Here is a 26,398-nt window from a genome sequence, read left to right as displayed (position 1 = left end):
TGCAGTCACCATCTGCAGTGATTTTGGAGCCCCCAAAAATAAAGTCTCTCACTGTTTCCATTGTTTCCTCATCTATTTGCCATGAAGTGATGGGACCAGATGCCATGATCTTAGTTTTCTGAATGTTGAGTTTGAAGCCAACTTTTTCACTCTCCTCTTTCACTTTCATCAAGAGGCTCTTTAGTTCTTCACTTTCTGCCATAAGGGTGGTGTCATCTGCATATATGAGGTTATTGATATTTTTCTTGGCAATCTTGATTCCAGCTTGTGCTTCTTCCAGTACAGCGTTTCTCATGGTGTACTCTGCATATAAGTTAAATAAGCAGGGTGACAATATATAGCCTTGACGTACTCCTTTCCCTATTTGGAACCAGTCTGTTTTTCCATGTCCAATTCTAACTGTTGCTTCCTGACCTGCATACAGATTTCTCAACAGGCAGGTCAGGTGGTCTGGTATTCCCATCTCTTTCAGAATTTTCCACAGTTTTTTGTGATCCACACAGTCAAAGGCTTTGGCATAGTCAATAAAGCAGAAATAGATATTTTCTGGAACTCTCTTCCTTTTTCGATGATCCAACGGATGTTAACAATATGATCTCTGGTTCCTCTGCCTTTTCTAAATCCAGCTTGAACATCTGGAAGTTCACAGTTCACGTACTGTTGAAGCCTGGCTTGGAGAATTTTGAGCGTTATTTTACTAGTGTGTGAGATGAGTGCAATTGTGTGGTAGTTGGAGCATTCTCTGGCATTGCCTTTCTTTGGGATTGGAATGAAAACTGACTTTTTCCAGTCCTGTGGCCACTGCTGAGTTTTCCAAATTTGCTGGCATATTGAGTGCAGCACTTTCACAGCATCATCTTTTAGGATTTGAAATAGCTCCACTGGAATTCCATTACCTCCACTAGCTTTGTTCGTAGTGATGCTTCCTAAGGCCCACTTGACTTCACATTCCAGGATGTCTGGCTCTAGGTGAGTGATCACACCATTGTGGTTATCTGGGTCATGAAGATCTTTTTTGTATAGTTCTTCTGTGTATTCTTGTCACCTCTTCTTAATATATTCTGCTTCTGTTAGGTCCATACCATTTCTGTCCTTTATTGAGCACATCTTTGCATGAAATGTTCCCTTGGTATCTCTAATTTTCTTGAAGAGATCTCTAGATTTTCCCATTCTATTGTTTTCCTCTATTTCTTTACATTGATCGCTGAGGAAGGCTTTCTTATCTCTCCTTGCTATTCTTTGGAACTCTGCATTCAGATGGGAATATCTTTCCTTTTCTCCTTTGCTTTTCATTTCTCTTCTTTTCACAGCTATTTGTAAGGCCTCCTCAGACAACCATTTTGCCTTTTTGCATTTCATTTTCTTGGGGATGGTCTTGATCCCTGCCTCCTGGACAATGTCATGAACCTCCGTCCATAGTTCATCAGGCACTCTATCAGCTCTAATCCCTTGAATCTGTTTGTCACTTGCACTGTATAATCGTAAGGGATTTGATTTAGGTCATACCTAAATGGTCTAGTGGTTTTCCCTACTTCCTTCAATTTAAGTCTGAATTTGGCAATAAGGGGGTCATGATCTGAGTCAGCTCCTGGTCTTGTTTTTGCTCACTGTGTAGAGCTTCCCCTATATTCTTTGGCTACAAAGAATATAATCAATCTGATTTCGGTATTGACCATCTGGTGATGTCTGTGTTGAGTTGTCTCTTGTGTTGTTGGAAGAGGGTGTTTGCTATGACCAGTGCATTCTCTTGGCAAAACTCTATTAGCCTTTGCCCTGCTTCATTCTGTATTCCAAAGCCCAATTTGCCGGTTACTCCAGGTATTTCTGGACTTCCTTCTTTTCCGCTGAACAGCAACAAAAGCTAAGTTTCAGAGAGGCTGAGTAGCTTCCCGGAGGCCCCACAGCTGGGAGTGGTGCAAGTCAGGAGCTGACCCCGGGGCAGCTGGCTTCACAGCCCGTTCTCTCCATATGCTGGTTCACTGTCCCCTCCGCCGGCCGGCAGGGCCCTTGGCCACCACTGGAGTGTCCTGGTGATAAGCTTCTTGCTGTGCTCGCATGGCCAGCCCCTCCCCTCCTTCAGGCCCATCTGAAGCACCTCAAGTACATCTTCACTGACCCTCCAGATGGAACCAGTTACTCCCTAAACCTATTTAGATCTTCCTCGTGTTATCATGTTTTAGGTCATGTTACCCTAACAAGAATCCATTTGCTTCTCAGCTTTTATCATTCTGATAGAACGTTGAGTTCTCTGGGAGAAAGGACTTTTTGTTCACTGCTGATTCCTCAGGACCTTACCTGATGCCTGGTATTCAGCATTTGTTGACTGAATGAACCAAAGAATGTCGCACTTCCTCATATATGAGCCTTACCTCCCTACTGGGCTCTGAGTCCCTTGAGGACAGGGACCCTGTGTTCCACATTGCGATTTCATAAGTCATTTATCAGTGACTCCCCCCGTTTACACTCACATGAATGATGAGGTCCCTGTTCACATAAAAGTGTACATACTACTACACTTCATGATCTTGCATTTAGAGCATCAGAGTGCAGTCAACTGTCAAAGGAGTAAACTAGATCAAAATAAGAGAGAACATTCTGAGAATTCATACAGTCTGAGTAATCTGCAGTTGGTAAGCTGGACTGGGTGCTTTCCCACACAATAGGACCTCAAGAACCTCTTTCCAGTCCCAACTCTTCTTTTACATTTTTTGGCCGTATCACATGACACATGGGATCTCAGTTCCCTTAAGTGAAAGTCGCTCAGTCATGTGTTTGACTCTTTTTGACCCCATGGACTATACCGTCCATGGAATTCTCCAGGCCAGAACACTAGAGTGGGTAGCCTTTCCCTTCTTCAGGGGATCTTCCCAACCCAGGGATCGAACCCAGGTCTCCTGCATTGTGGGCGGATTCTTTACCAGGTGACCTACCTTAGTTCCCTGACTAGGGAATCAAACTCACAGCCCCCTAGAGTGGAAGTTCAGGGTCTTAACTCTTGGACCCCTAGGGAAGTTCCCCAACTCACTTTTTTCCTATCTTCAAACCCCACAGGCTGCAGTAGCACCTAACACACGACACCCCTTCCCACTCAGGGCCCTCAGTGGCTCCCTAGTACCCACGTGTCTTAGAAGCTAAACTTCTCCACTTGAACTCGACTCTTCACCGTGAACTTCTGTCTCCCTCTCCAGACTTACCTCCACAAGGCCCCACACAGATCCCACATTTGATGGATTCCTCCTCAGCTCCGCCACCCCAGCCTGCTCTCTGGTCTCCTTTATTCGCACTGTCCCCTTCACCTGGCACGTCCTCCTGGTTCTCTCCACACCCGTCTCCAGGCCCAGCCCTTCTGCCCTTGTGTTCCTGAGGGCAGACCCCACTGTTCACCCCTCTGTGCCCCTCTGGACTGTACAGTCAGTGCTGGTCAATAATTATCAGGCAGATTTCAACTGAATTATCAGGCAGATTTCAACTGAGAGAAAAGGTAGGAATTCTGTCCTGACGCATTCTGAATGAGAAGGGGAACCCTGTTTAGAATTTTATTGCAACTAATACAGTAAAAGGATAATGAAGCTTTGACAACATGGTGATCGCCTCTAAAGACCTTGGTGACCAGGGCCTACAACCCTCATTCCCAATGGACGTTTGCGACGGTTCCAATGTGACCGACGAGCACGGACACGAACAGCAGCCCTGTCTCCTGACAGTGTCCAAGCTCCCTGGTGCCCTGAAGAGGGTCTCTGCCAGCCCAAGGGGGTGATTTCAGTCCACATCGACCCTCCTACTTGTCTTGATGGCGGAATTTATTCTCTTTTTTCGGAGCCTTTCACGATTCATGTTTTCTATCCTGAAAACAAAGAGGAACACAGTTACGCCCAGATGCCCAATCAGTGCCTCTCAAAGTGGTGAGAGGAGCTGGCAGCCAAGGCTGCCAGGCTGTGGCCTCCATTCAAGGTCCGTCTGCCCACTGGCCAGTCTCGGGCCTCCCTCGCCTCCTTTCTTCCCTGTGTGGCCCCCTCGCCCACATGAATTGGTTTACAGAAGCTTGGGGCATTTTCTGAAGGACCTGAGTTTCTGAGTTGCAGCATCTTCTTTGGATGGCTTCGTGGCTGGCCGGCTGGCCTCGGCAATCATGTCTCGAATCTTCTGGAGGCAATCTGCCAGGTTTCGGAACTGATAGCGGCTACATTCAGATGTGAGGATCAGCTCTCCCGCCCTGTTGATCCTATTTTTGTGCTGCGGAGAACAAAGGCAAAACCAGAGTTCTGCAGAGAAGAGGTTTCGAAGTGACTGAGAGGTTATGGGGAGAGCGGGGGCTGGCGGTTTACCGTGAGGGCCATCTTCTGCCGCACGGGCTCTGCGATCCAGTCGGCGCTCGCCAGGTGGAACCTGACTTCGGCCTTGGAGTTCACTGTCGATAAAGGGAGGGAGCACGGGTCACTGAGACGCTCGAGCACCCTCAGCATCACGGTGGCTGGTGACCACTGGACTCTGAACCACAGGGAGGTGAGACGCCCACCCAGGAATGCTCCTGTCCTGTGTGAATTTGGGGAGACCAACTTGGCCGTGGAATGAGCCTGCCAGGACAGTGAGGCGCTTCTGGACAAAAATAAACTTCTGGGACTTCCCAGGTGGTCCGGGGTTAAGACTCTTGAGATCCCAACGCAGGGGGCCCAGGTTTGATCCCCAATCGGGGAACTAGATCCCACATGCCACAACTAAAGATCCTGAGTGCCGCAACTAAGACCTGGCAGAGCCAAATAAGTAAATACTAAAAAAGAATACAAATAATGTTCCAGGTAAATGGATAACCAACCAGGACCTAGTGTAAGCACAGGACACTCTGATGGGAGGGGGGGGTTGGGGAGAGAACGGATACATGGATGTGTATGGCTGAGTCTCTTTGCCGTGCAACTGAAACTATCAAACATTATTAATCGGCTATACTCCAGTATAAAATAAAAAGTTAAAAAACAAACAAAAGAACCCAAACTTCCAGGAATGAAATGCCCAGTGGTTTCTTTCTCTCACAATTTACTGGGTTCTGACAAGAATGCGGTGGGGGAGGGGAGTGAGTTCCACAGGAATGAAGGAACCTGTTCTGGGAGCTGGCTGCCAACTCACACTGCACGGTCCCTTTGTTCAGACTCCTAAACCAATCCCAGTCCTGGTACCCCGCCGCTGGGAGTCCGAGGATCAGACCACATTCAAAAGAATAAAGGAGGTTATTATATAAACTGGCAGTATTTAAGCTTCTGGAAAAAAAAAAAATCCCTTTATTTCCACATGAATGTAAACACAGAATCTTCAAGTCCATCTCTCCGCTAAGTGCTAAACAAGGCACCTCGTACCTTTGTTAACGTTCTGGCCCCCAGGACCACTGCTCCGACAGTAAGATATCGTCAAGCGATCTGAAAAACAGAACACACATCATCAAGGTGATTTCCCCAAGGCCAGAGACAGCAGAGGATGTAAAACTATGACCCAGGTTGTCCGCTCCTGGTCTAGTACACGCGGCTAGATCTGACTGCCCTCGCTTTTTGCCATTTGTTTTAAAGCAAGGATCCCTGGGTTGGGAAGATCCCCCGGAGAAGGGAATGGGTAACCACTCCAGTATTCTGGCCTGGAGAATTCCATGGACAGTCCATGGGGTCGCAAAGAGTCGGACACAACTGAGCGACTTTCACTTTCACTTTTAAAGCAAGGACTCTTTCAAAAGCTCAAATGGAGGGACAAACTGAATTTAAGTTGCATTTTGAAATGCGGTGGTTGTGGACGCCCCGGCTGGCAGGTGCGTCCCCGGGCCGAGCTCGCGGTCAGTGGATGAGAACGCCTGCTGGGTGAATGGGCACTCCATTTGGCGCCGGGAGTCTTGTCTTCTAATGCCAGCTCAGCAGACTGACTCTGTGACCCCAGCAAAGCCTCGCTGCTTCCCTGTGTCTTGGTTTTGTTTTCAATCTGTAAAATCAGGTTGCTTCCTTCTACCTTTTTTTTTTCTTTAACCATGGATTTTATTGTTTGAATAGGCTTCCCTGGTGGCTCAGATCGTAAAGTATCTGCCTGCAATGCAGGAGACCCAGGTTCAATTCCTGGGTCAGGAAGATTCCCTGGAGAAGGGCATAGCAACCCATTCCAGTATTCTTATCTGGAAAATCCCATGGACAGAGGAGCCTGGTGGGCTAGTCCATGGGGTCACAAAGAGTTGGACACAACTGACCAAGTAAGACTTTATTCTTTGAGTATCTGCAACTATTATCCTATAAACTAATTTTCGTTTCTTATAAAACTCTATATTCCATATTGCCAGATCATTTCACTCTCCATTTTATGCCACATTTCCATCAGGAAGTATTTCCCCAAATCACAATCTGCCTGTTTGTGTGTCGTTGTTGTTCAGTTGCTAAGTCATGTTCGACTCTTCGCAACCTCATAGACCGTAGCCCACCAGGCTCCTCTGTCCATTTCCCTGGCAAGAATACTGGAGTGGGTTGCCATTTCCTTCTCCATTCCTTCTACTTTTATAATTCATGAAAAGCAGTCTTCTAGTGTCTGAGGAGAGCCGGGAAGGCATGGCAGTGGGCAAGTTTCCGGAGGGTGGGCTTCAGGGGCTTTGGGGGGCGAGGCACTGCGGCCCCGTGCTGGTGGGGAGCGGGCCTCAGTGGGAATGGGGACACCTCTGGATGGCTTCTGAGAGGTTTTCCACCCTTTGAAACAATCAAATGAACTTATTTTTCCAAATAGGTGAGGAGAAAATGGTGACTGGCCATTCACGCTGCCCGCCCGCCCCGCCAGGCTGTCAGGAGATGGGCTCTGTTGTCCCTGGTTCTCTGCCTCCTCCCGCCACAGGGCACCACCGCTGGCTTCAAACTACCGAGCAGCAGCAGGCTGCCGGCTCCTCTGCTCTAGACTGTGGTCACCTGGCCTCCTTGTTTCAGGGCCACCTCGAGCCGGCGCCTTTGGCTGCTCTCCCTTCACTGTCTGGGGCGCCAGAAACTCTTTGACTCTCAAGGGGGCTGCTTGTTTCTTTACAGACCCCATCTTAGGCTGGATGGGCACAAAACTTTGAAGTTATGCAAATGGTTTACAGGGAGAAGTCCCCACTTCTGTTTCCCAGACACCAAGTTCCCAAGTTTGTCTCCACTCCCCCCCCTCGGTGCAGCCCCTGTATCCGGTGGCCTCCACATCCTTCAGATCCGTGTGGACATCCAGAAATGCGTGTCTCAGACAGGTATCTATATATAAGTAAAGCACAAATGCCAGCTCACTATAGAGACACTTCTGTGCCTGACTTTTCAGACAATGACCAGTTCACCTAGTGTAAAGACTGTTCCAGGTCACAAGCCCATCGAGAGCTCTCCGCGTGTGCTGGGGGCTGCCCAGCGCTTCGGGGGAGGGCTGCCTCATCACTTTCTTTTTCCTTCCTCTTCTCGACAAGCTGACAGGACTCCCCCTTCTGCACCCTCAAAGATGGCTTCTTTACTTTCACTGGGCTGGGGAGGAACGCATGACAGGGGAGGAAACGATCGAGTTTTTTTCTGTGAAACAAAACCACTCACCTACAGGAATGTCATCATTGCCTTGCTTTGCGTCGTCCTGTAATGAAACGTACACAGTGTCAGGTGACTATTAGCTGCTGAGCGACTCCTAACTGGTCCAGAGCGACAAAAAGGAAACGACGTAAAGCCACAATGCGAATGTAACACAGCTATTTTCAGGTCCCCAGCTAAATCGTATCGAGATGACAGAAAAAGCTTCCCCAGGCTCCAGAGGTACTGCCTCAGAAACACTCCTCCAGGAAACGGGACTGACTTCTCCAGCCCTCCCTGCCGCCCGCCCTGCACTCCAGCCCGCTCAGCTAGTGCTGGCACCGTCAGCAGCCTGGGAGAAGGGAAGGGGCTACAGTACATGCGCATCAGGGAGACTCCAAGAAACACCCTTCTGCCCACCCCGAGCCACAGACCACGGGAGGCCTGACTGTGAGGCTGTCTGCCTGGAACAGTGACCAGCACAGGGGCCCTGAGGGTTTGTGTCAAGCTGAACTACTCACTCCAGGACCTCTCGCCTCCACGTCTCTCCTGAGTTATTCCCCTGTGGCTTTAAATCCTCCTGTCCACGGGCCCAGCGCGAACACCACCCACTCGGAGGCTCTTCTGGCCTCCCAAGCTCAAAGGGTCTTCACTTGTCCCCGCTGTGGCTGCCTTCATCCCTTTTCGTCTTGGAATTTTCTGGCAGTGAAATCCTCCATGTACACCACGTTGGCAGCGCTGGAGACCCCGGGCAGCGCCCTCCCTCAAGCGCGCTCTTCCCTCTTCTGAGCTGGCCTCTCCAGTTCCCGCTAACCTCCCTGTGACTTTCTTCACTCTCCTCTGCTTGCTCTTTGGAAACTTGAAACACTGGAATGTCCCTGAGATCCTTCCTTTTCTCTCCCTTACTCTTTCCCTAGAATATTCCCCCCCATCTCCTTTGAAAATATCATCCTTGGTGATATTTCTGGCTCAAACTCAAACCTCTTCCTCCAACTCCACACCGCAGAGCCCACTGCTATTTGATGTCTCCTCTCAGGTGCCTAACTGATGCCTCAAACCTCCGGCCTCCTCAAAGAAGACTTCCCTTCCTGACAACCAGAAGCAGCTCCCTGCCTCTCATGTCAAAGCACTCTGGTCGAGTCATCACTTCTCACTCTCTTGACACGTTTTCCTCATTTATTTACTGTCTGCTCCTTCTGTTAGAACATAAGCTTCATGAGATGGTAAGTATTTTATCGTGGCTGTATCTGCAATGCCTGAAACAGTTTCTGACACGGAGCACAAGAAACTTTTTGTTGAGTGTATGAACGGACAAACGAATGTTACTGCCACTCTCTCATCTCAATTAACGGCAACTCAGTCTTTACATTGCTCAGGGCTCTACACTTCAGTTCCTCTTTTATTTCACAGTTCTCCTAGAAAATCCATTAGCAAATTCTGTAGGCTTTCCTTTTAAAACTTATCTAGAAACTGACCAAGTCTCATGACTCCTATTGCTTCCACCCTGCTTATCATCTTTTTTTTTGCCCCACTGGGTCTTAGTTGCAGCAAGTGGGATCTGTTACTAGTTCTCTGCCCAGGGATCAAACCTGGGCCCCCTGCACTGGGAGTGCAGTGTCTTAGCCACTGGACCACCAGGGAAGTCCCCTTGCTTATCGTCTGTTGCCTGTATTACTGTGATCTCCTCACTGGTCTTCCTGTTCTTGCCATTCTGCAGTCTATTCTCTAGAAGAGTGATCTTTGTAAAATTAAGTTGGATCATTCCTCTTAATGATCTGCCTCCTTAATGTGATCTGCCGCCATCATATTCAGAGTAAAGCTAAAGGCCCATGAGCCCGATAAACAGTCCTCCCCTCAACCCTCTCTTTAGTTTCACCTCTGACTCCCCTGTTCAGCCACACTGGCTTGCTTGCTGTTCCCTGAACCAGATGAACATGCTACCCCTTGAGAGGGTGACACCTGCTGTTCCCCCCACAAGGAATGCTCCTCTTCTCATGGCTTGCTGCCTTGTTTCCTCTAGGTCCTTACTGCAGCATCATCTCAGAGGTCTCCTCAGACTACCCTACTTAAAACTGTAACCCCACTCCCGACCTTAGCACTTCTTCCTTGCGGGCTTTACTTTCTCCAAAGTACGTGTCACATACGCTATATTACTGCTTTTATTTGTTGCCGGTCTCCCTTCATTAGCCGATAAGCTAACTAGCATCAGGATTTTTGTGTTTGGTCACTACTCTATCCCCATGCCTAGTGCAGTGTACACGGCATGCTTTCAACAGAAGTCTGTTGAATGAGTTGAGTGAATGACAGAACGCTCTCTTCCAGTCCTGTAGGCGGAAACTTAATAGAACTGGGTGAGTCCTCATTTTCCTGCCCCGGGCCCTGATACAGCGCCTGCACACAGCGAGCATCCCAAGGACACGAACAAGAAGCCCTGTTTCCTCAGGCGTGCTGGAGGCCGGGGACAGCGGAACTCGCCAAAACGCTCCCAAAGAGAGCTGCCTGGCAGCTTCCTGCCTTAACTGTCCGCTCTGGAGGGCAGTTTTCCTTGAGGCCAAGAATCTGGGCCGGAGGGACGGCGAATGGACGAGGAAACGCTGGTGGTCTTGGAAGAAGCGGAGCCAGCGTGCTCTCCCGGCGCCCGCACACCTCAAGCAACACCGGGTGCCGCCATCCGCCCCGCTGCCCCAACCCCGCGGTTGCTAGCGCAACCGGCCTCGGCTCGCGGCGACGGCCGCGTCTGAGCGCGTCTGCCCCCGGCCCAGCCGCTCGCCTCGCGCGTGGGGCCCTTGGCTCCCCGGCGTCGCCCGGCGGAGTCCAGGAAACGCCCCTTCAGGCCGGCCCTCCTGGCTCACCGGGACTCTCCAGGCGGTGTCCGCGCCCCGCGATTCCGGGTAGAGCTTGTCCAGGCTGTAGGCGCTCTGGAATTCGGTGCCCTCTACCTGTCTGTGCAGAGCCCGGTGGCAGCAGCGTGCGGGAGGCGGCAGCAGCCAGGCCTCGGCTCGGCTCAGACCCCAGCGCAGGTACCTGGCGGCCGCCATGTTCGGCCCTGAGGGGCCGCTTCCGGTGTGTTCTTTCTCTCGCGGTCCGCGGGCCCGCGCTTCCCTCGGGACTTTGGTTCCGCTAGGCCTTGAGCGCCTGCCGTTGGCAGGAATCGAGCAGAACGCCCTGCGTTGCCTTCACGAGAAACCTGTTAAGAGGCTTCCTTGGTCCCGGAAGCCTCTGAGGGTAGCTGCCGCGATGGAGAAGACTTTGGCGAGCTCTCAAGGCCTCCTGGTGAAAAGAACCCCAGACACACGACTTCTCTCCCTTTCAGTCTGTGCCCTCCCAGACCGTGCTTCCCCCAAATCTCACAGCATCAATGAGGCTTGCCCAGGTTCATCTCCACCCCCTTTACTCTTTTATCCACTTTCTTCTTTTTTTTTTTTCCCTTTCACATCTCTCAGTCTTATTTTTGTGTCTGTTGCCTATCTCTCTGCCAGAACCTGTAGGAGGGCAGTGGCTCACTGTTGGATCTCCAGTACCCAGAACCTGGCGCATCAGTTCAGTTCAGTTCAGTTGCTCAGTTTTGTCCGACTCTTTTCGACCCCATGAACCTCAGCATGCCAGGCTTCCCTGTCCATCACCAGCTCCCAGAGCTTACCCAAACTCATGTCCATCGAGTCGGTGATGCCATCCAACCATCTCATCCTCTGTCGTCCCCTTTTCCTCCTGCCCCCAATCCTTCCCAGCATCAGGATCTTTTCCAATGAGTCAGCTCTTCGCATGAGTATTGGCCAAAGTATTGGAGTTTCAGCTTCAACATCAGTCCTTCCAATGAACACCCAGGACTGATCTCCTTTAGGATGGACTGGTTGGATTTCCTTGCAGTCCAAGGGACTCTCAAGAGTCTTCTCCAACACCACAGTTTAAAAGCATCAATTCTTTGGCGTTAGCTTTCTTCACAGTCCAATTCTCACATCCATACATGACCACTGGAAAAACCATAGCCTTGACTAGACAGACCTTTGTTGGCAAAGTAATGTCTCTGCTTTTTAATATGCTATCTAGGTTGGTCATAACTTTCCTTCCAAGGAGTAAGCGTCTTTTAATTTCATGGCTGCAGTCACCATCTGCAGTGATTTTGGAGCCCCCCAAAATAAAGTCTGACTCTGTTTCCACTGTTTCCCCATCTATTTCCCATGAAGTGATGGGACCAGATGCCATGATCTTAGTTTTCTGAATGTTGAGCTTTAAAGCCAACTTTTTCACTTTCCTCTATCAGTTTCATCAAGAGGCTTTTCAGTTCCTCGTCACTTTCTGCCATAAGGGTGGTGTCATCTGCATATCTAAGGTTATTGATATTTCTCCTGGCAATCTTGATTCCAGCTTATGCTTCTTCCAGCCCAGCGTTTCTCATGATGTACTCTGCATATAAGTTAAATAAGCATCACAGGTACTAAAAAAAAAAAAAAATTACTGATAAGAGGAATTCTCTGGGAAGGTGTTTTTGAAAGTTGAATTCTGCCAGAGGTGAGTTTTAGTAACTTCAGTTTCATTCACAAGGTAGCCTAAAAGAACATCCCCACGGAGCACCTGTGAAGAAGGTTCAGCATGACAAACACCAGTTGGGACAAGAGGTGGGTAGGTCGAGAAAGAAATATTTTAAAAAGTGGGCAATCTCCTCCCACCCCACCTCCACCCCCTCCCACCCCCAGGATTTGTGGAGCAAGATGGCAATTTCTTCTAGCCAGGAGACAAGAGGAGGATGGGGAAGAAAGTACAGATTCAGACAGCTACAGACAGGCTAACCAGAACTCTTTTTAGAGGACTGTTAAAAAATGAACTTCGAAAATGAGAGTTTCTAACTCTGAGAAAGGTTTAAAACAGAGCCAGCGGTGTTTGGAAACAGTTAAAGTTTAGCTCAGTTGCTTTGCTGAGAGGCCGAGTGGTAAAACAAAAACAGAGCTCAATAAATGTTAGTGATTATTAGTAACACTAATGGTTGTTTCTTAATAGCAGGTTCATATTTTTAGGAAGAACATAATTACCTGGAAAAACATGCCCCTAGGAATGCTAGCTGTTTGGAATAGGAGATTTCATCAAATCAAGGCTTTATCATCTTTGCCTCACTGATACAGGCAAATTCTTTTGGAGGTATAAAAGAAATACTTCCCAAGCACTGCCTTTGTAAACCCAAACTAGGAAGGGAATGGCAATTGACATGTGCCTCTGGGGCTATAGGCTTTAAGGGGAGTCTCCTGGGACCCTCCCTGCCTGACTTAGTCCCAAGACCTCTGAGTGAACAGAGGCGTCTCCATGGTGACTGGGAAAAGCTGCTCAGGGAGGCAAAGCCAGGGACTCACCCACGTTGACGGCTCAGGGATTATGAATAATGAAAGCACCATCCCATGGCATCATTGCTCTAAGGCTGGGCTCCAGCTCTGTGCCTGACCCAGAGTGATAGGAAAAGGAGACTGCAGGTTTCCATGGCCCCAAATAAACACAGCCTGCTCGGGCCATCTGGTGGCCTGGATTCTGGGAGAGGAGGAGGGTAGCAGAGAGAATGGAACCAGCTACCCTGGGGTGGAGAGAAGAGCAGCTGGCAGGCTCCTTGTACCTGCCATTGCCATGAACTCTCCAGAACTGAGGCCCTTTTGGGAGAAACAGGCCTGAGAGGTGCCACCTGTTCTCTTAAAAGGGTGATGCTGAAGGCAGAGGACAGCCTTCTTCCCTTCTCTGGTTCTCCATAGGCTGAAAGGGTGCTTCAGGAAGGACGTGCATAGAGATGAGAAGAGGGGGAAGATAAGGGACCATTAAACCATTCCTGGAAGCCAAGGAACTTGCTGACACCAGCCCTTCCTTCTCTATAGCTGTGATTGGGGGTACCACTCCCATGTAGGGGTCCACAGGATTTTCTTTTCTTCTTGTTTTGAGTGCCTTAGGGGCTTCTCTGGTGGCTCAGATGATAAAGAAGCTACCTGCAATGTGGGAGACCCAGGTTGGATCCGTGAGTCAGGAAGATCCCCTGGAGAAGGGAATGGCTACCCACTCCAGTATTCTTGCCTGGAAAACCCCAGGGACAGAGGAGCCTGGCAAGTTACAGTCCTTGGGGTCGCAGAGTCAGACACAACTGAGCGGCTAGCACTTTCACTTTACTAGGTCAGTCTGGCTTTTAGAACTCAGCATTGTGTGGAGACAGGGAACATGCAGTATCGCATACTGGAATTAATCAGGTCTGAGTTCGGTTGTTTCTGACTTTGAGTTACTGACTTAACTTCTGAGTCTTGGGATCGGATCTGCGTCGGAGGTTGTATCGCTGCCTGGGAAGGTGGCTGAGGGTAAGGATGATTTAAAAGGCCTGGCTGGATACAGGCCCCAGTTTCCTTTGCTGCTCAGGTCTGATGGCTTTGGGAGTCACGTGACATCTTCTCCGGCCCACTGGAGACAGGTCACAGCAGGACTGGAAGATCCCACAGCCACTTGCATGCTGTAACCCCCCCCCCCCCACTGCTATTCAGATAATGTAAAAAGCTCCTTGCCAGTTTGGAACCCAGCTCTGGGCTCCCCACACCACAGTCCTCACCTCCCTGGTTCAAGGAAAATTGCTCCTGGTTTGTTCTGGAATGTGGGGAGGAGACGGGGGTTGGTGGGAGGTACCTGAGCATACCCCCACTGAAGACTGGACGCTTTTCCACGTGGGATTGGGATCCACAAAGCTGACCGAATTTTTGTGAATGGGAGATTGGAGAGGGGTGCAAGAAACTGACTCCTGCAAAGATTCAGAGCATCTTCTTTGACTTCTGGTTACCCGGGCTGTTGGCAGGTGTGGGTTGGAGGGGAGAGATTTGCAAAATCGGTACAACAAGGAGAGTCTACCCCACGGGGCACCCAGCAAGGCAACACTTCTGGCATGGCTGGCACTCAACAAATTTGGAAACTTCTTAGAGTCTGCTATTTAGAGCTGTTTGGCTGCTCCTTGCTTCACAAGGGAGTGAAGTCAGGCTGTGTGATGGGAGGCTGGTGTATGAGATGCATAGACAGGACCACTTGGCTCCAGGGCCATTTCTGCTTTTAGAATACAGGTGCATTTTTTATTATTATTATTATTAAAGAAGAGAATAAAGCATTTGTAAATATATTTCTCTCATGTATACTTCAAAGATGACGCTGGTTGGCAGCTACAGAAGTGGGGAACAGAGGCAGGAGCCGTTCCCCCACCTGTCCTGTCCCACCCCACCCCCTCCACCCTAGATGACAGAGACACACAGAGGGCTGGGAGCTGTCCGGCTCCAAAGGAGGAAAGCTTCCAAAATGTGTGAGCAGAAGGGCCAGCTGACAGGTCTCATCACAGTGCCGCCCGGAGAGCAGGGTGGTGCCTCCAGGGAGGCTGGGAGGCTTGTTAAGAAAACCCCTTAGAAACAGATAAGGCATGAAGGTTCCCTGCTCGGCTCCCAGCACAGAGGCCAGGACCACTGACTTCCCTCCACTGATCCTAGGGTCTCAGGATGGGCGGTAGAAAGAACTGGGAGTCCTGAAGGGCAAGCTGGGGATCTGGGCCTCTCTTAGCTGAAGCTGGATCTTCTGAAGCCTGAACACAAGATAAAGTCCCTGACCCTCCTGGGTCCTCAAAAGCCCCCCACAAAGCTGAGAGGTTAAGAGCAGGCATTTTATGGGAAGGAGGAGACATGTTCCCCATCTGGTTCCATTTCAATACTGCCCAGGGTTGGGTGAGCATCTTGGGGCGGGGGGCGCAGTAAAGGGGGGCAGGGGAAGATGCTGGGACCATGGGCTGGTGGTGCACGCCCAGGACATTGTGGGGGTGGCACTCATGACTTGCGGTGGGCCTGGTGGTGGGGAGTGTGGGGGTGAATGAGACACGTCATGGTCCCTGAGATGGGGACAGGCAGAGGCCAAGCTCGGTGAGTCAGAGGAGGCGTGCAGAGATGGGAGCTCCCATCGCCTGGACCCCTGGAAGGCTTGAAACCCAGGAGGCATTTCCTGGGCTGGAACCTGGGGAGGCTGGCTCTGAGTAGATTGGCTACAAATCTGCGGTGGGCTGAAGGTGTCCAGGGAGAAGTCCGCCCTCACCAGGACTGGCATTGAGGGTTGCTCAGGCCTGGCTCAGGCTTTCTGTTCTGCCTGGCAGGGGCCATCTCTGACCTGGTCAGGACCCTTGAGGCGGGGCAGCTGCTGCGAAGGGAATGACAGCGTGTCACAGCTGGGGAGAAGCAGTGGGTGGTCTGGGAGACCCCTAGAACCTGCAACAGCTGGCTTTGGGGTCCCCCTTCAAGTGTTTCCAGTTGTAGCGAGGGGGATCAGGGAGAACTTGCCTTGCAAAAAAATCTCTCAGGAAAACCAACGTTGAAAAAGAAAGTCAACGGGTCCAGAATGGCTTTCAGAAGCTTGGCCACAAATCTGAGAGCAAGGCTGGGGGTCAGGGGGCAGGGTTGGGAGAGCTGAGAATCCCCAGGGGAGTGGGGACGTTTGGCTTGCAATCTGTGGGCTGCGCCTGGGGACTGGCGCGGGTGGCAGAGGGTCCTGGGACGCAAGGAAGGCCTCCATCATCAGCAGAGAGTGGGTTTCCCCCATGTGCTTCCTGGGTCAGAGGACAACCTCCCTCGGGGGTGTATTGCTGCTAAAAGGGCTCCCTCACTCATCAGAGGCTGCAGGGCCCAGGTTCGAGGGACCTCCACTGGCCTGACCCAGGGTTGGGGGAACCGTCACTTGCTGCTATGAGTCTTGACTTTGGTGGCATTGATGTCGGCCTTGGTCTTCTGTATCCTGGAGAAGATTTCCTTGAAGAGCGCCTTGTACTCGGGTTGGCTCTGCTCCAGCCGCTTGTCCACGGCCTCCACGTGCTGGCTGAGGCTCTTCTCCGCCTTGGCCTCCCCCAGGCCCTCCTCGCCCGCCCGCAGGTCCCTCCACGAGCTGTCCCGGGAGATGGGCCGCGAGGTCTGCACCCCCGCGTGCCGCACCCCGGCCCCGTGCTGCCGGCACTTGCTCAGCAGCTCCTCGTACTTCTCCAACAGCGCGTGGTACTGCTCGTCCACCTCGCGCAGGATGGACATGCCCCGCTTGCGCACGCTGTTGGCGTGCAGCGTGAGGTTGCCCGCATGCCGGCTGGCCGGGTCTTTGGCCACGATGGCGTTGAGCGCCGTGTCGCTGCAGCTCTTGCGCACGGCGTGGCCCGGGGAGGTGGCCAGAGAGGAGACCCCGTCCTGGGGGCCCGAGTCGTCGCCGCTGCCGGGCTGGGGGTCGTCGGCTTCGGGGGCCTGGGTGAGGGGCGCCAGCAGGGCCTCGGCCAGGTGGTCCTCCCGGCCCAGCAGGTAGGTCTTGGCCTGCTTCATCTGCTGCAGCTCCAGCAGCTCGGCCTCCAGCTCCTGCACGCGGAAGCGGCAGCCCTCCATCTCGCACAGCTGCCGCTCTAGCTCCGAGTACTCCTGGAGCACTGCCGCGTACTCGCGCTCCGCCCGCTCCTTACGCTGCCGCTCCTGGCCCACCTGGGAGCGCAGCACGCCCACCAAGGTCTGCAGCCGCTCGTTCTCCTGCTCCAGGGGCCGCGGGCCCAGCTCCAGGGAGGAGCTGTGGAGGCGGAAGGCATCTTCACACCTGGGAGGGAGCAGGGGCAGGTGGGCAGAGGGCGAGGGCGCGCGCGGGCCAGGCCCTTGGAGCCCAGCCGCATCTCTCTGCCCCACTGGGCTGCATGCTCTGCCCATCTAGAGTCACTCCCGGGCCTTTTCCCCCCCGCCCCCGGCTCTCTGCCCTGGAAGCTTGCCCTTCACTTCAGCCAGGTTTCCTGGCTCTCTCTTCGGTTCAGCCGATGGAAGCCACCGGCAGGAGGTCCCGGGGTGGGAGCAGAGAGAGGTCATGGGGACTGTCTCTCCCTGGGCTTCCTCCTTGGTTACCGCGGGGCAGGCGGGCAGCCTGCTCGATGCCCTCTAGGTTCCAGTATCCTCCCTTCTCCTGGTCCCTTTAGGTCTCAGGATGGTATCAGCTCCTGGCTATTGCAACCCCAGGGTATGGCAGTGTCCCCTTGGTTTCCCCACACCTTGCCCACACCTCTTTATTGACCTGTCCTCAATTACCCTGGGTGGGGTGCTGTCTTTTGCCAGGACCTTTATTGAAACACCCATTAAATCCACGGTGTGTATTCTTTAAAAAAAAAAAAATTTATTTGGCCGTGCCAAGTCTTAGATCGTCAATCTTTATTGCAGCATGCAGGATCTTTAGTTGTGGCATGTGAGATCTAGTTCCCTGACCGTGGATCGAATTCAAGCCCCCTGAATTGTGAGCGCGGAGTCTTAGCCACTGGACCAGCAGCAAAGTCCCCCACCATGTAAGTCATCCCAATTCAAAAGGCTTAATGGGAACTGAAAGGGACAGTGGTTCGTCCCTCCTGGGTGAGACTTCTGACTCACTAAGCAGGTGACCTTCAAGGGGTCACATGACCTCGGAGTCTCAGTTTCCTCTTCTGAGTAGCGGGGATGATAAACCACATCTCATGGTATTGCCATGAGAATTAAGTCACTTAGCAGCATGGTGGGCACGTGGCCAGGGCTCACAGCGCCAGCTGCTGACTGCTATTAGCTCCACGATCTGCCTCTGCAAAGCCCAGAAGATGCAACAACCCTCCTCCCACCTGCTGCCCGGCGCCCACCCTGCCTTCCCCTCACCCCGTGGAGATGGGCCCAGCACGCCTACCGGGGGCTGGTGCACAGCTCCTTGAGGCAGGGGAAGGTGTGGATGGTACGCCTGCGTTCACGCTTCTCCCGCCGCACTCGCAGCTGCTCCAGGTCCCGCAGCTGCTCCACCTGAGCCTGCAGCTCCTCCACTTGGGTCTGCAGGCGCTCGATGGTCTCTGTCAGCCTGGGGTGGAGTGGGGCACACATGGATGGGAGGGACGCTCAGGGGACGGGGCCAGCCCTCCTCACTGCAGCCCCGTGGGGGCTCGGAGGCTAGGGCCGGACAGGCAACCTTGAGCCACGCTGCCTGCTGCTGAGGTCAGACGAGGAATTCCTTGGGCACCCAAGGACCCACGCTTCTCCTCCACCTCCCAGGCCGAGCTGACACTTCTCCGTGTCTCCTCCCTCAGTTCCTTTCTTTCTTTTTTAATGTATCTACTTATTTATTTAAGTTTACTTATTTATTATGTATTTATTTACTTATTTGGGTGTGCCGGGTATTAGTTGCAGCACACAGAATCTTTGGTCTTAGTCTCGGCATGTGGGATCTTTAGTTGTCGCCTGTGGGATCTAGTTCCTGGCCAGGGATCAAACCTGGGCCCCCTGCATTGGAAGCGAGGAGTCTTAGCCACTGGACCACCTTTTCTTTCTTTTTTTTTTAAAGGATTTTTTACTTTATTTAATTGGGCTTCCCTGGTAGCTCAGCTAGTAAAGAATCCGCCTGCAATGTGGGAGACCTGGGTTTGATCCCTGGGTTGGGAAGATCCCTTGGAGAAGGGAACGGCTACCCACACCACTATTCTGGCCTGGAGAATTCCATGGACTGTATAGTCCATGGGGTCGAAAAGAAATGGACACGACTGAGAGACTTTCACTTTCACTTAATTAATTTATATTTATTTTGGGGCCATACGATGTACGAAATCTTAGTTCCCTGACCTGGGATCAAACGCGTACCTCCTGCAGTGGAAGCGTGGATCACCTGGGAAGCCCTGTCTCCTCACTTCCTTATACACTCTTGTATCACTTATCACTTTGCACTGCAATAAAATATTCACGTACCTGCCTTCCCTCCCAGAGGGCGGGACAGTGTCTTTGCATCTCCATCACTATATTTTCCCTAAAACAGAGCCTGGTATATAGTTGTTGCTTAAAGAAGGGTTGTGGCTAGAATGTTAAACCAGCCCAAATCAATGAGGGCAAAGTCACTACCATCCCAGGTTCCCAGACCTGGGCTTTTGGGAGAAGGAACCTGAGTCACACCTGCTGGTATACACACACACACACACACACACAGGTACACCCAGCCCTGGGGCCTCCCCCTTACCACCCCACACCCAGGTTCCCAGCCCTCCACCTGGCCCTCACCCATGGATCTTCTGCTGGGCCACCTTACTCTCCAACACCAGCTTCTGATTGGTCAGCTCCAGGTCTCGGGCCGCCAGGTCCAGCTGCTCGTACACTTTGGCGTGCTGTTCATTCACGTGCCGCAGCGTGTCCAGCTGTTTGGTCAGGTACTGGGGGGTGGGGGTAGGGGTGGGATAGTTACCTTTCAGAACTGTGTTGGGGAAAATGTCTCTGCCTGGGCCCTCCTCCCACTTTCAGGAACAGGTTTGCTTTGGGGTATTCATCTGCAGCAGAGGGAGGGGGTCAAGCTGGTGGTACATTGGGGCTGCCTGGGACAGTTGTGCAGGTTGTGGACTGCACAAGGCTTTTGGGTCAAGGGTGGGTCTGCTAAGATGGGGTACCTTTTCCTAAGCTGCACGCAGGTACACACAGACTAAGGGGCCCTCGATGGGTCGGGGAGCAGGTATAGGCCCAGGGGGCCCCTCACCTCGATCTCCTGCACTTGCTCCTCGTTGGTGGAGTACATCTGCTGTAGAGACTCCTCTAGCTCCTTGTTCCTCTCCAGCAGCGTCTTCCCCAGCTCTGCGGCCAAGTGCAAGTCTGGTGGGGAGGGGGCAGAGGGTGGGAGAACACGAGCAACTGAGAATGGAGTCAGAAGACCCCTCCCATTCCTGTTCTGAACATTCATTCTGGGCTGAGCCTTGGGGACCCCAAGAGAACCAGGACCCAGGGGCTGGCCCTGGGGAGACTCCAGGCCTGGAAGGAGATGTAAGTCGTGAGGAGGCCTGTGCATTGGCCTGGAATACCCTCTCCCCAGACACTCCCAGTGTTCCTCCCTCTGTGCTTTCAAGTCTGTGCTTTAATGTCACCTCCTCCAAGAAGCCTTTCTCAAACACTGATTCCAAATCGTATCCCCTCACCCCCACACCCTCCCTGCTTCATTTTTCTCCTTAGCTCCTACCAGCGCGTCTAACTTACACAACAATTTGCTCATTAACTTGCTCCTGCCCCTTGACTAATGGTAAGCTTACAGGGTAGGGATTTTGCTTGTTTCAGCCACTGATATCCTCAGGACTTAGAACAATACCCGGCACAGGGCAGGTGAATAATAAATCTTTTCTGAAAGAACCAGTGAGTGGAATGTGATAAGAGCATCAGCATACAGAGGGAGTGCCCTGGGAGATAGGGGAGAGTTCAGATGGTGGGAATCTCAGACAAGGAGCAGCTTTGGAGGTGGGCGTGGAAGGACGACCAGAGCTCACTGAACAGGGAGGGGTAGAAGGGTTTGCTGGGCATTAGAACTGGACCGAGCTTCAAAGCCTGGTCTGTCTTTAGGGGGCTGTGTGCTGGGGAGTGGGGGGTGGGGTTAGAAGGAAGTGGCAGGTGCCAGAATCCCTAAAAATTCTCTCAAGTGGGTCTGGAGTTGGGCGAGGGTACCATGACATTTGGAGTGGATATTTCCACATATATATGCCTAACTCCCTTCAGACACAAAGGGTAACGTATAAGATAATGAACAAGGACCTACTGTATACCACAGGTGTATACGTGCTAAGTCGCTTCGGTCATGTCCGACTCTTGGTGATCCTATGGACTGTAGCCCACCAGGCTCCTCTGTCCAAGGGATTCTCCAGGCAAGAATACTGGAGTGGGTTGCCATTTCCTTCTCCAGGGGATCCTGCCCATCCAGGGACCAAACCTGCACCATCTTATGTCTCCTGCATTGGCAGGTGGGTTCTTTACCACTAATGCCACCTGGGAAGCCCTTAGCACAGGTGAGTCTACTTAATACTCCGTAATAACCTATATGGGAAGAGAATCTAAAAAAAGAATAGATATATATCTAACTGATTCACTTTACCGTAGAGCAGCAACTAACACAACATTGCAAATCTACTCCAATAAATTTTTTTAAAAAAGAAGCAAAGGGTAGTATATTTATATATGTATTATTCATTTATATTTAAATATATATTTACAAGGGAAGCCAAGAATCATATTGTGGTCTCAAAGAAGAGGGCAGGTCCATTTCTGCTGTGTGCTTGGTGGAAATACAGCAGGACAAACCACCCCTAGTTCATGATGAGGGAGGCACACCAGCTCCCTTTTTCTCTGTAACAAGATGGCAAGCATTTGGCTCATCCACAAACCCTTTCAAATAACTCAGGTATAAATGGAAAAACAGAAGGTCACACTCATCACAGCTTTTTTTTTTTTTTGCCTTGGGAACTGGGTCAGGTGGTCTGCAATGGGGCCATTGCTACTGATGCTGTCTCCTGCCTTGGTTTCAGGGGACAGGCTCTGTGGATGACCTGCATGAAACCCCTGAAGCTTAAGCTAAGGTCCAAGGTCACAGGCAGGGCCGAGAACAACCACACTTTATGCTTTTTCTTCCAGGTGAGCATCTGAGCTGGGTGTGTATTCCTACTGCCAGTGGGGTAGGCTGGGTGGCTACAAGTCACACTATAAACCGGGGATGTTGAAGGCAGCGAATGTGACCAGAGCCGCCTAGTGATTCCAAGGAATGGGAGGACGAGAACACAGCAGAAGTAGTTTGGGGTGGGGGAGAATCTCAGAGACTGTTTCAGGGAAATTGGATCACAGTGGAAGCTAAGCTGGTCAGAGCTGCCAGGAGGGATCATGAGAGAAGTCTAGAAGCATCAGGGCAGGGGACTGGGTGGAACCAAGTGCTGGAGAAAGGACCCTAGCTGGATGAGGCCTGGGGACGGCTCTGGGGAGGGTGCAGACCCCAGACCAGAGTGGGAGGGGGTGCCTAGGAGTGGGAGAACAGAGGAGCTGGCTAAGCTGGAAGTGGAATCTGGAGTAATAAACAGCCTGCCACAGCCAGAATAATGGTTACCAGAATAATGGTTACACTGGGAAGGTACTGAGTCTGAACTGGCATCTCCCCTGCCTGGACCTGAGTTTTCTGGGGTCTCCTGCAGTGGCATCTAAGTGCCAGTCAAGGTGTTGCCTGGGAGCAATGTCCCAGAGCCGGAGAGACAATGGCTGGGAGCCAGGGGGATGTCTTTGAAAAGAAACCCTGAAATCCCACTACCCCTCCTGGTTGGGGTCAGCATGGAGCTCCCTAGACTCTGGAGAAGAGAGACAGGAAAAGGACAGGGGGCAGACACAAGGAAGAAAAGACAAAGATAAAAGGGATGGAAGGAGGCCAGCTACCACCTGGCAGGGTGGCAGGGGTCTGTTCACAACCCTCAGGGCACCAATGTCAGGAACTTTGGGTCTGGGTCTGCAGAATTGGGATCTGCTCAATTCTCAAAACCTTCCTCCCCTTGCCATGTCAGAGCTCAGCCCTGAGGCTGAGACTCAAGGTCAGAAGCCCCAGATTTCAAATCTGTGACTCAGCAGCCATCTCTCAGCCTGGAAAGAGGTACCCACAGGGCCAGCCACACCTGGTCCAGGATGGGGGAGGGAGGCAGGCAGAGAGAGTGCCAGCGCTTAGTAATTAATGGCTTTTTCTATTTTTATTACTGGTGCTTGTGGCAGTGGGCAGAGGGAACACAGTGAGAACTGAGGACCTTGTTTGTCCCCACCGCCTCCCTCCACTAGGACAGAAGAGCATCAAAGTCAAACAGGAGCTTGATGGCGAAGCATCTGAAAGTAAAGTTGGGGCCCATCTTCAGGGGAGATGGAGCTGGCTGAAAAAAACCACGTCCTGGGATGCTCAGAGGTAACTAGGGGGCGCTGGGCAGGAGAGAATTTGGGCACTGGGTGTGGGGAAGGGGGAAGCAACAGGCACCTGAACCCCCATATGGTTGGCCTCTGGCCCAAGTTCACCCCATCATCCAGTGCTTCATGCCGGGCCCACAGGGGTGGTGCTGCAGTAGCTGTGCCTGGGCCTTCCTCCCACCCCACCCCTGACACTCTGGATAATTCCTGCTTTCCAGTGCGGTCTTGTCACATTGCTCTGTGCCTCAGTGCACGTATTGCCTCCACCTAGACCACTGGCCTTCCTTCCTCTGCCGGGGTGGTAGGGGTAGGTAGGGGGTTGGAGGTGTGGCTGTTCCCCCTCCAGCTCCAAGGGGTGCAAAAATCTTGTGCATCTCACAGCAGAGGGCCCTCAAGTCTGTTCTCACTGTCTGCAGGGCTCACTGCTGCTGAGCCCCTGTGGCTCCATCACAAGTGCTGGTTTGATCCCATTCCTGCCTCCTCGGCTAGGCTGTGGAGACTCTGGAGGGTGGAGATCAAGTCCCCAGGGTCGGCCCCACACCTGGCCCTTGGCAAGCAGACGTTGGGGTTTTGGTCGAAAGCTCTCATTTCTTCTGAGACTGTCTCTGGTTTCCCTCCTTGTTGCTGGGATCCAGCTGATACTCAGGCCATGAGGCTAGGCTGACTGCTGCAGACCAGCAAGGCCAGAAAAGCAGGGGCCAGTGGGGCCCATTCCTGAGCCGGGCCACAGAGCCTGGCTGCCCGGCCACCCTGGGATCTCGGCATCCCTCCCTCTCCGGATGTAGCACATCTGCCAGCCCTGCTCGCTGGCTCCTTCCTCCCACATCTGGGCCAGGCACAGTGCCAGAGACTTCTTCAGGGGTGCGGGAATGGAATGAGACAGCAATGACCTTATCATCTGCCTCTGAGGAGGCCATCTTCCCAGGCACTCAGCTTCCAACCTTTCCTTCTAGGCCCGCCTCTTCCGTGAAGCCCTCTCACTGCATCCTGTCGTCCCCACTCAGTTACAAGCCCAACTCCACCTACCCAGGTGCACCCAGGAGGCCAGGGCTAGGACTGCTCCCAGCTCCCAGGATAGCGTCTGACACAGTGGAGCCTGATAGGTGTTTGTGTAATGTGAGGTTTTGGGAGTAGTTGGGCCCAGGATGGTGGAAGGGGGTGTTGCAGCCAGGATCAGGCATTTCACTCCAGGCAGGGAGGCTGAGGGTAGAGGCTGAGGGTAAAGGCAGGGTCCAGCCCAGCACCCCCAGTCCCACCCTGGTCCCCCAGAGGCTCCGAGTAACCCACAGCCCAGAGCACAAGGGTAGAGCCTCATCTACCAGCAAATCTGGCCACGTGGGGTTGTGGGTCAGGGCTGAAACACAAAGGCTCCAGGATCGGGGTAGATGCCTCACACAGGGGCAAAGGCAGGTATCTGGGCCCCAGAGTTGGAGACCCAGAGCGGAGGCTGTCGGCCCACACCCAGACTGTCCACACCCACCTGGCTTGCTGGGTGATTACGGTCACTTCTAGGATACACTTCCCAGCCCCTCAATTCTGACCATCCCAGAATGAGGCACTTTGGGGAAGAGAGGGTGGATTGGACTCCAGCAGGCCTTGGCCCTGACCCTCTCAGGCCTTCTCCTTCCTGTCCTAACAGCCCCGCCCCCTCCTCGGAGTGATGTCACCTCGGCCACCTCACCAACCCCCTTCCAGTCGCCCTCTTTGCCCTCAGATGGTAGAAACGTGGCTCCCTCTTTACTCAGGCTCTGATCTGGGGCACTGCTCAGAATTCCCAAATCCGACCTGCTCCAGACCTTGCGCCATTTGGGAGAAGGCCAGCTGGGGAAGGCCCGCGGGGACTCCTCCCTCCAGAAGCGGACTGGACTCCTAGTTGTCTCCGCTGTCTTCACCCCCAAGATGCCCGCACCCCCATCACTTCCCCGGGAGGGAAGGGAAGGGAGCTGGGGAAACTTTCTAGGAGTCTGTGAGCTCCGGAATCCTGGCAGGGAAGGGTGCCGCTGGATTTAGAATGGGATTAACTTCCTCCCCTCACCCTTCCCCACACACAACCCCTCTCAGCAAAACAGAAAGAACCAAGGAGCCGCCTCCTGGCCTGCAAAGATTTCCAGTCAGCATTCTCATACCCCTCAACCATACCCGGGGCGCCTGGGCAGTTCCTGCCTCCAAGATGAGGTGGGCGAACTGGGTGATGTCCGCCCCTGCTGTTTGGGGAAAGAAGACCGCTCCCCCGACTTTTGCAGGTCTCCACCGGTCTGGTTCCGCTTTTCCGGGGCAGGCCCCCATCTCTCCACGTCCCCATTCTCCAGACGCATCTCCCCTCGGAGTCCGGCACGCCGGATGCAGCCCGGCCCTCCCCGGGCTGACACCTCCCAACAATGGAGAAGTGGACAGGGGTCGCCGGGCGCACCCCGCTTTCCCGCTCCCTGCGCTCACCCTGCTCCAGGTCCTGCTGGTCGTACCAGGGCTCCTCTTCCTCTGCCGTGAAGTCCTCCATCCTGGCGGCCCTCCGCATGGCCCCGCAGGCGGCGGCTGGCGGGCGGGCGCTGCGGTGGCGCGGCTCAGGGCCGGGGCGCGGGGCCCGGGACAATGCGGTGGAGGCGGGCCGAGCCTCTCGCGTCGCGGACTCGGGCTGCAGTGCCCCCGCCCGCGCCGCGCCCCCTCGCCATCGGCCGCCGGCCGGACGCCCACGCGGGGCTGGCTCGCTGCGGCGGGCCGGCCGGGCCGGGGTCTTGCGGAGCGGGGCGCACCGGGCGGCGGCTGCACAAAGGGTGAGGGGCGGGGACGGCGGGCGGGAAGGCGGCAAGGAGGCCCCCGGCTCGACCGGCAGGTCTGGGGCGCTAGGAGCGCGCGGCTGCCGCGGCAGGCTCCCCCAGCCCGGCTCCTGCCCGCGATGCCCCCGGCCAGCCCGGCGACACCAGGAGCCGCCGCTGCATCTTGGCGGTGTCCGCCCCGCTCTTCCCGAGCTGCCCGCTCCGCGGGGTGGAGCCAGCCGTCGCTGGCCAATCAGGAGAGGTATGCAAAACAGGAGGCGTGGTCGAGGGCGGTATCTCCGCGAAGAGGCGGTCGGGCTGTTGCTGAACCAACCCTCCCTTCCCTTCTAGTCTCACTCCAGTTTACATCTCAATGTGTGAAATCGTTTTATGATGTTTACCTATTGTTGCCTCTCTCCTTGTA

General features: G+C 53.3%; 2 protein-coding genes and 1 long non-coding RNA gene across 4 annotated transcripts; 1 reads left to right on the top strand and 2 right to left on the bottom strand.

Moving 5' to 3' along the window:
- Positions 1-3,522: 3,522 nt before the first annotated feature.
- MRPL58 (mitochondrial ribosomal protein L58) lies at positions 3,523-10,576 on the bottom strand. Of its 2 annotated transcripts, none has more exons than XM_081575193.1 (6): positions 10,376-10,576; positions 7,554-7,590; positions 5,349-5,408; positions 4,326-4,408; positions 4,064-4,233; positions 3,523-3,844 (listed from the first exon to the last, which is right to left on the bottom strand). In XM_081575193.1, the coding sequence occupies exons 1-6, from the start codon at positions 10,559-10,561 to the stop codon at positions 3,760-3,762; spliced, it is 621 nt and encodes a 206-aa protein (XP_081431319.1). In that variant the 5' UTR covers positions 10,562-10,576; the 3' UTR covers positions 3,523-3,759. The 2 variants fall into 2 exon arrangements, with proteins under 2 accessions (XP_081431319.1, XP_081431320.1); XM_081575194.1 differs by having other exon boundaries at positions 3,523-3,839.
- Positions 10,577-10,656: 80 nt separating this feature from the next.
- Positions 10,657-12,492, top strand: LOC145540561 (uncharacterized). The gene is made up of 3 exons (XR_014078386.1): positions 10,657-10,796; positions 11,889-11,955; positions 12,066-12,492. It is a non-coding gene; the product is annotated as an uncharacterized LOC145540561 (long non-coding RNA).
- Positions 12,493-14,564: 2,072 nt separating this feature from the next.
- CDR2L (cerebellar degeneration related protein 2 like) lies at positions 14,565-26,184 on the bottom strand. Its single transcript, XM_081575192.1, has 5 exons — positions 25,658-26,184; positions 20,019-20,131; positions 19,553-19,701; positions 18,204-18,368; positions 14,565-17,111 (listed from the first exon to the last, which is right to left on the bottom strand). Exons 1-5 carry the CDS (start codon positions 25,734-25,736, stop codon positions 16,223-16,225), a joined length of 1,395 nt encoding a protein of 464 aa, XP_081431318.1. The 5' UTR covers positions 25,737-26,184; the 3' UTR covers positions 14,565-16,222.
- Positions 26,185-26,398: the final 214 nt, after the last annotated feature.

The sequence above is a fragment of the Giraffa tippelskirchi genome, chromosome 3 (genome assembly GCF_054371585.1).
Source record: "Giraffa tippelskirchi isolate mGirTip1 chromosome 3, T2T-mGirTip1v1.2.pri, whole genome shotgun sequence".
NCBI classification, from domain to species: Eukaryota; Metazoa; Chordata; class Mammalia; order Artiodactyla; family Giraffidae; genus Giraffa; species Giraffa tippelskirchi.
This window is presented reverse-complemented; position numbering and strand designations above follow the sequence as displayed.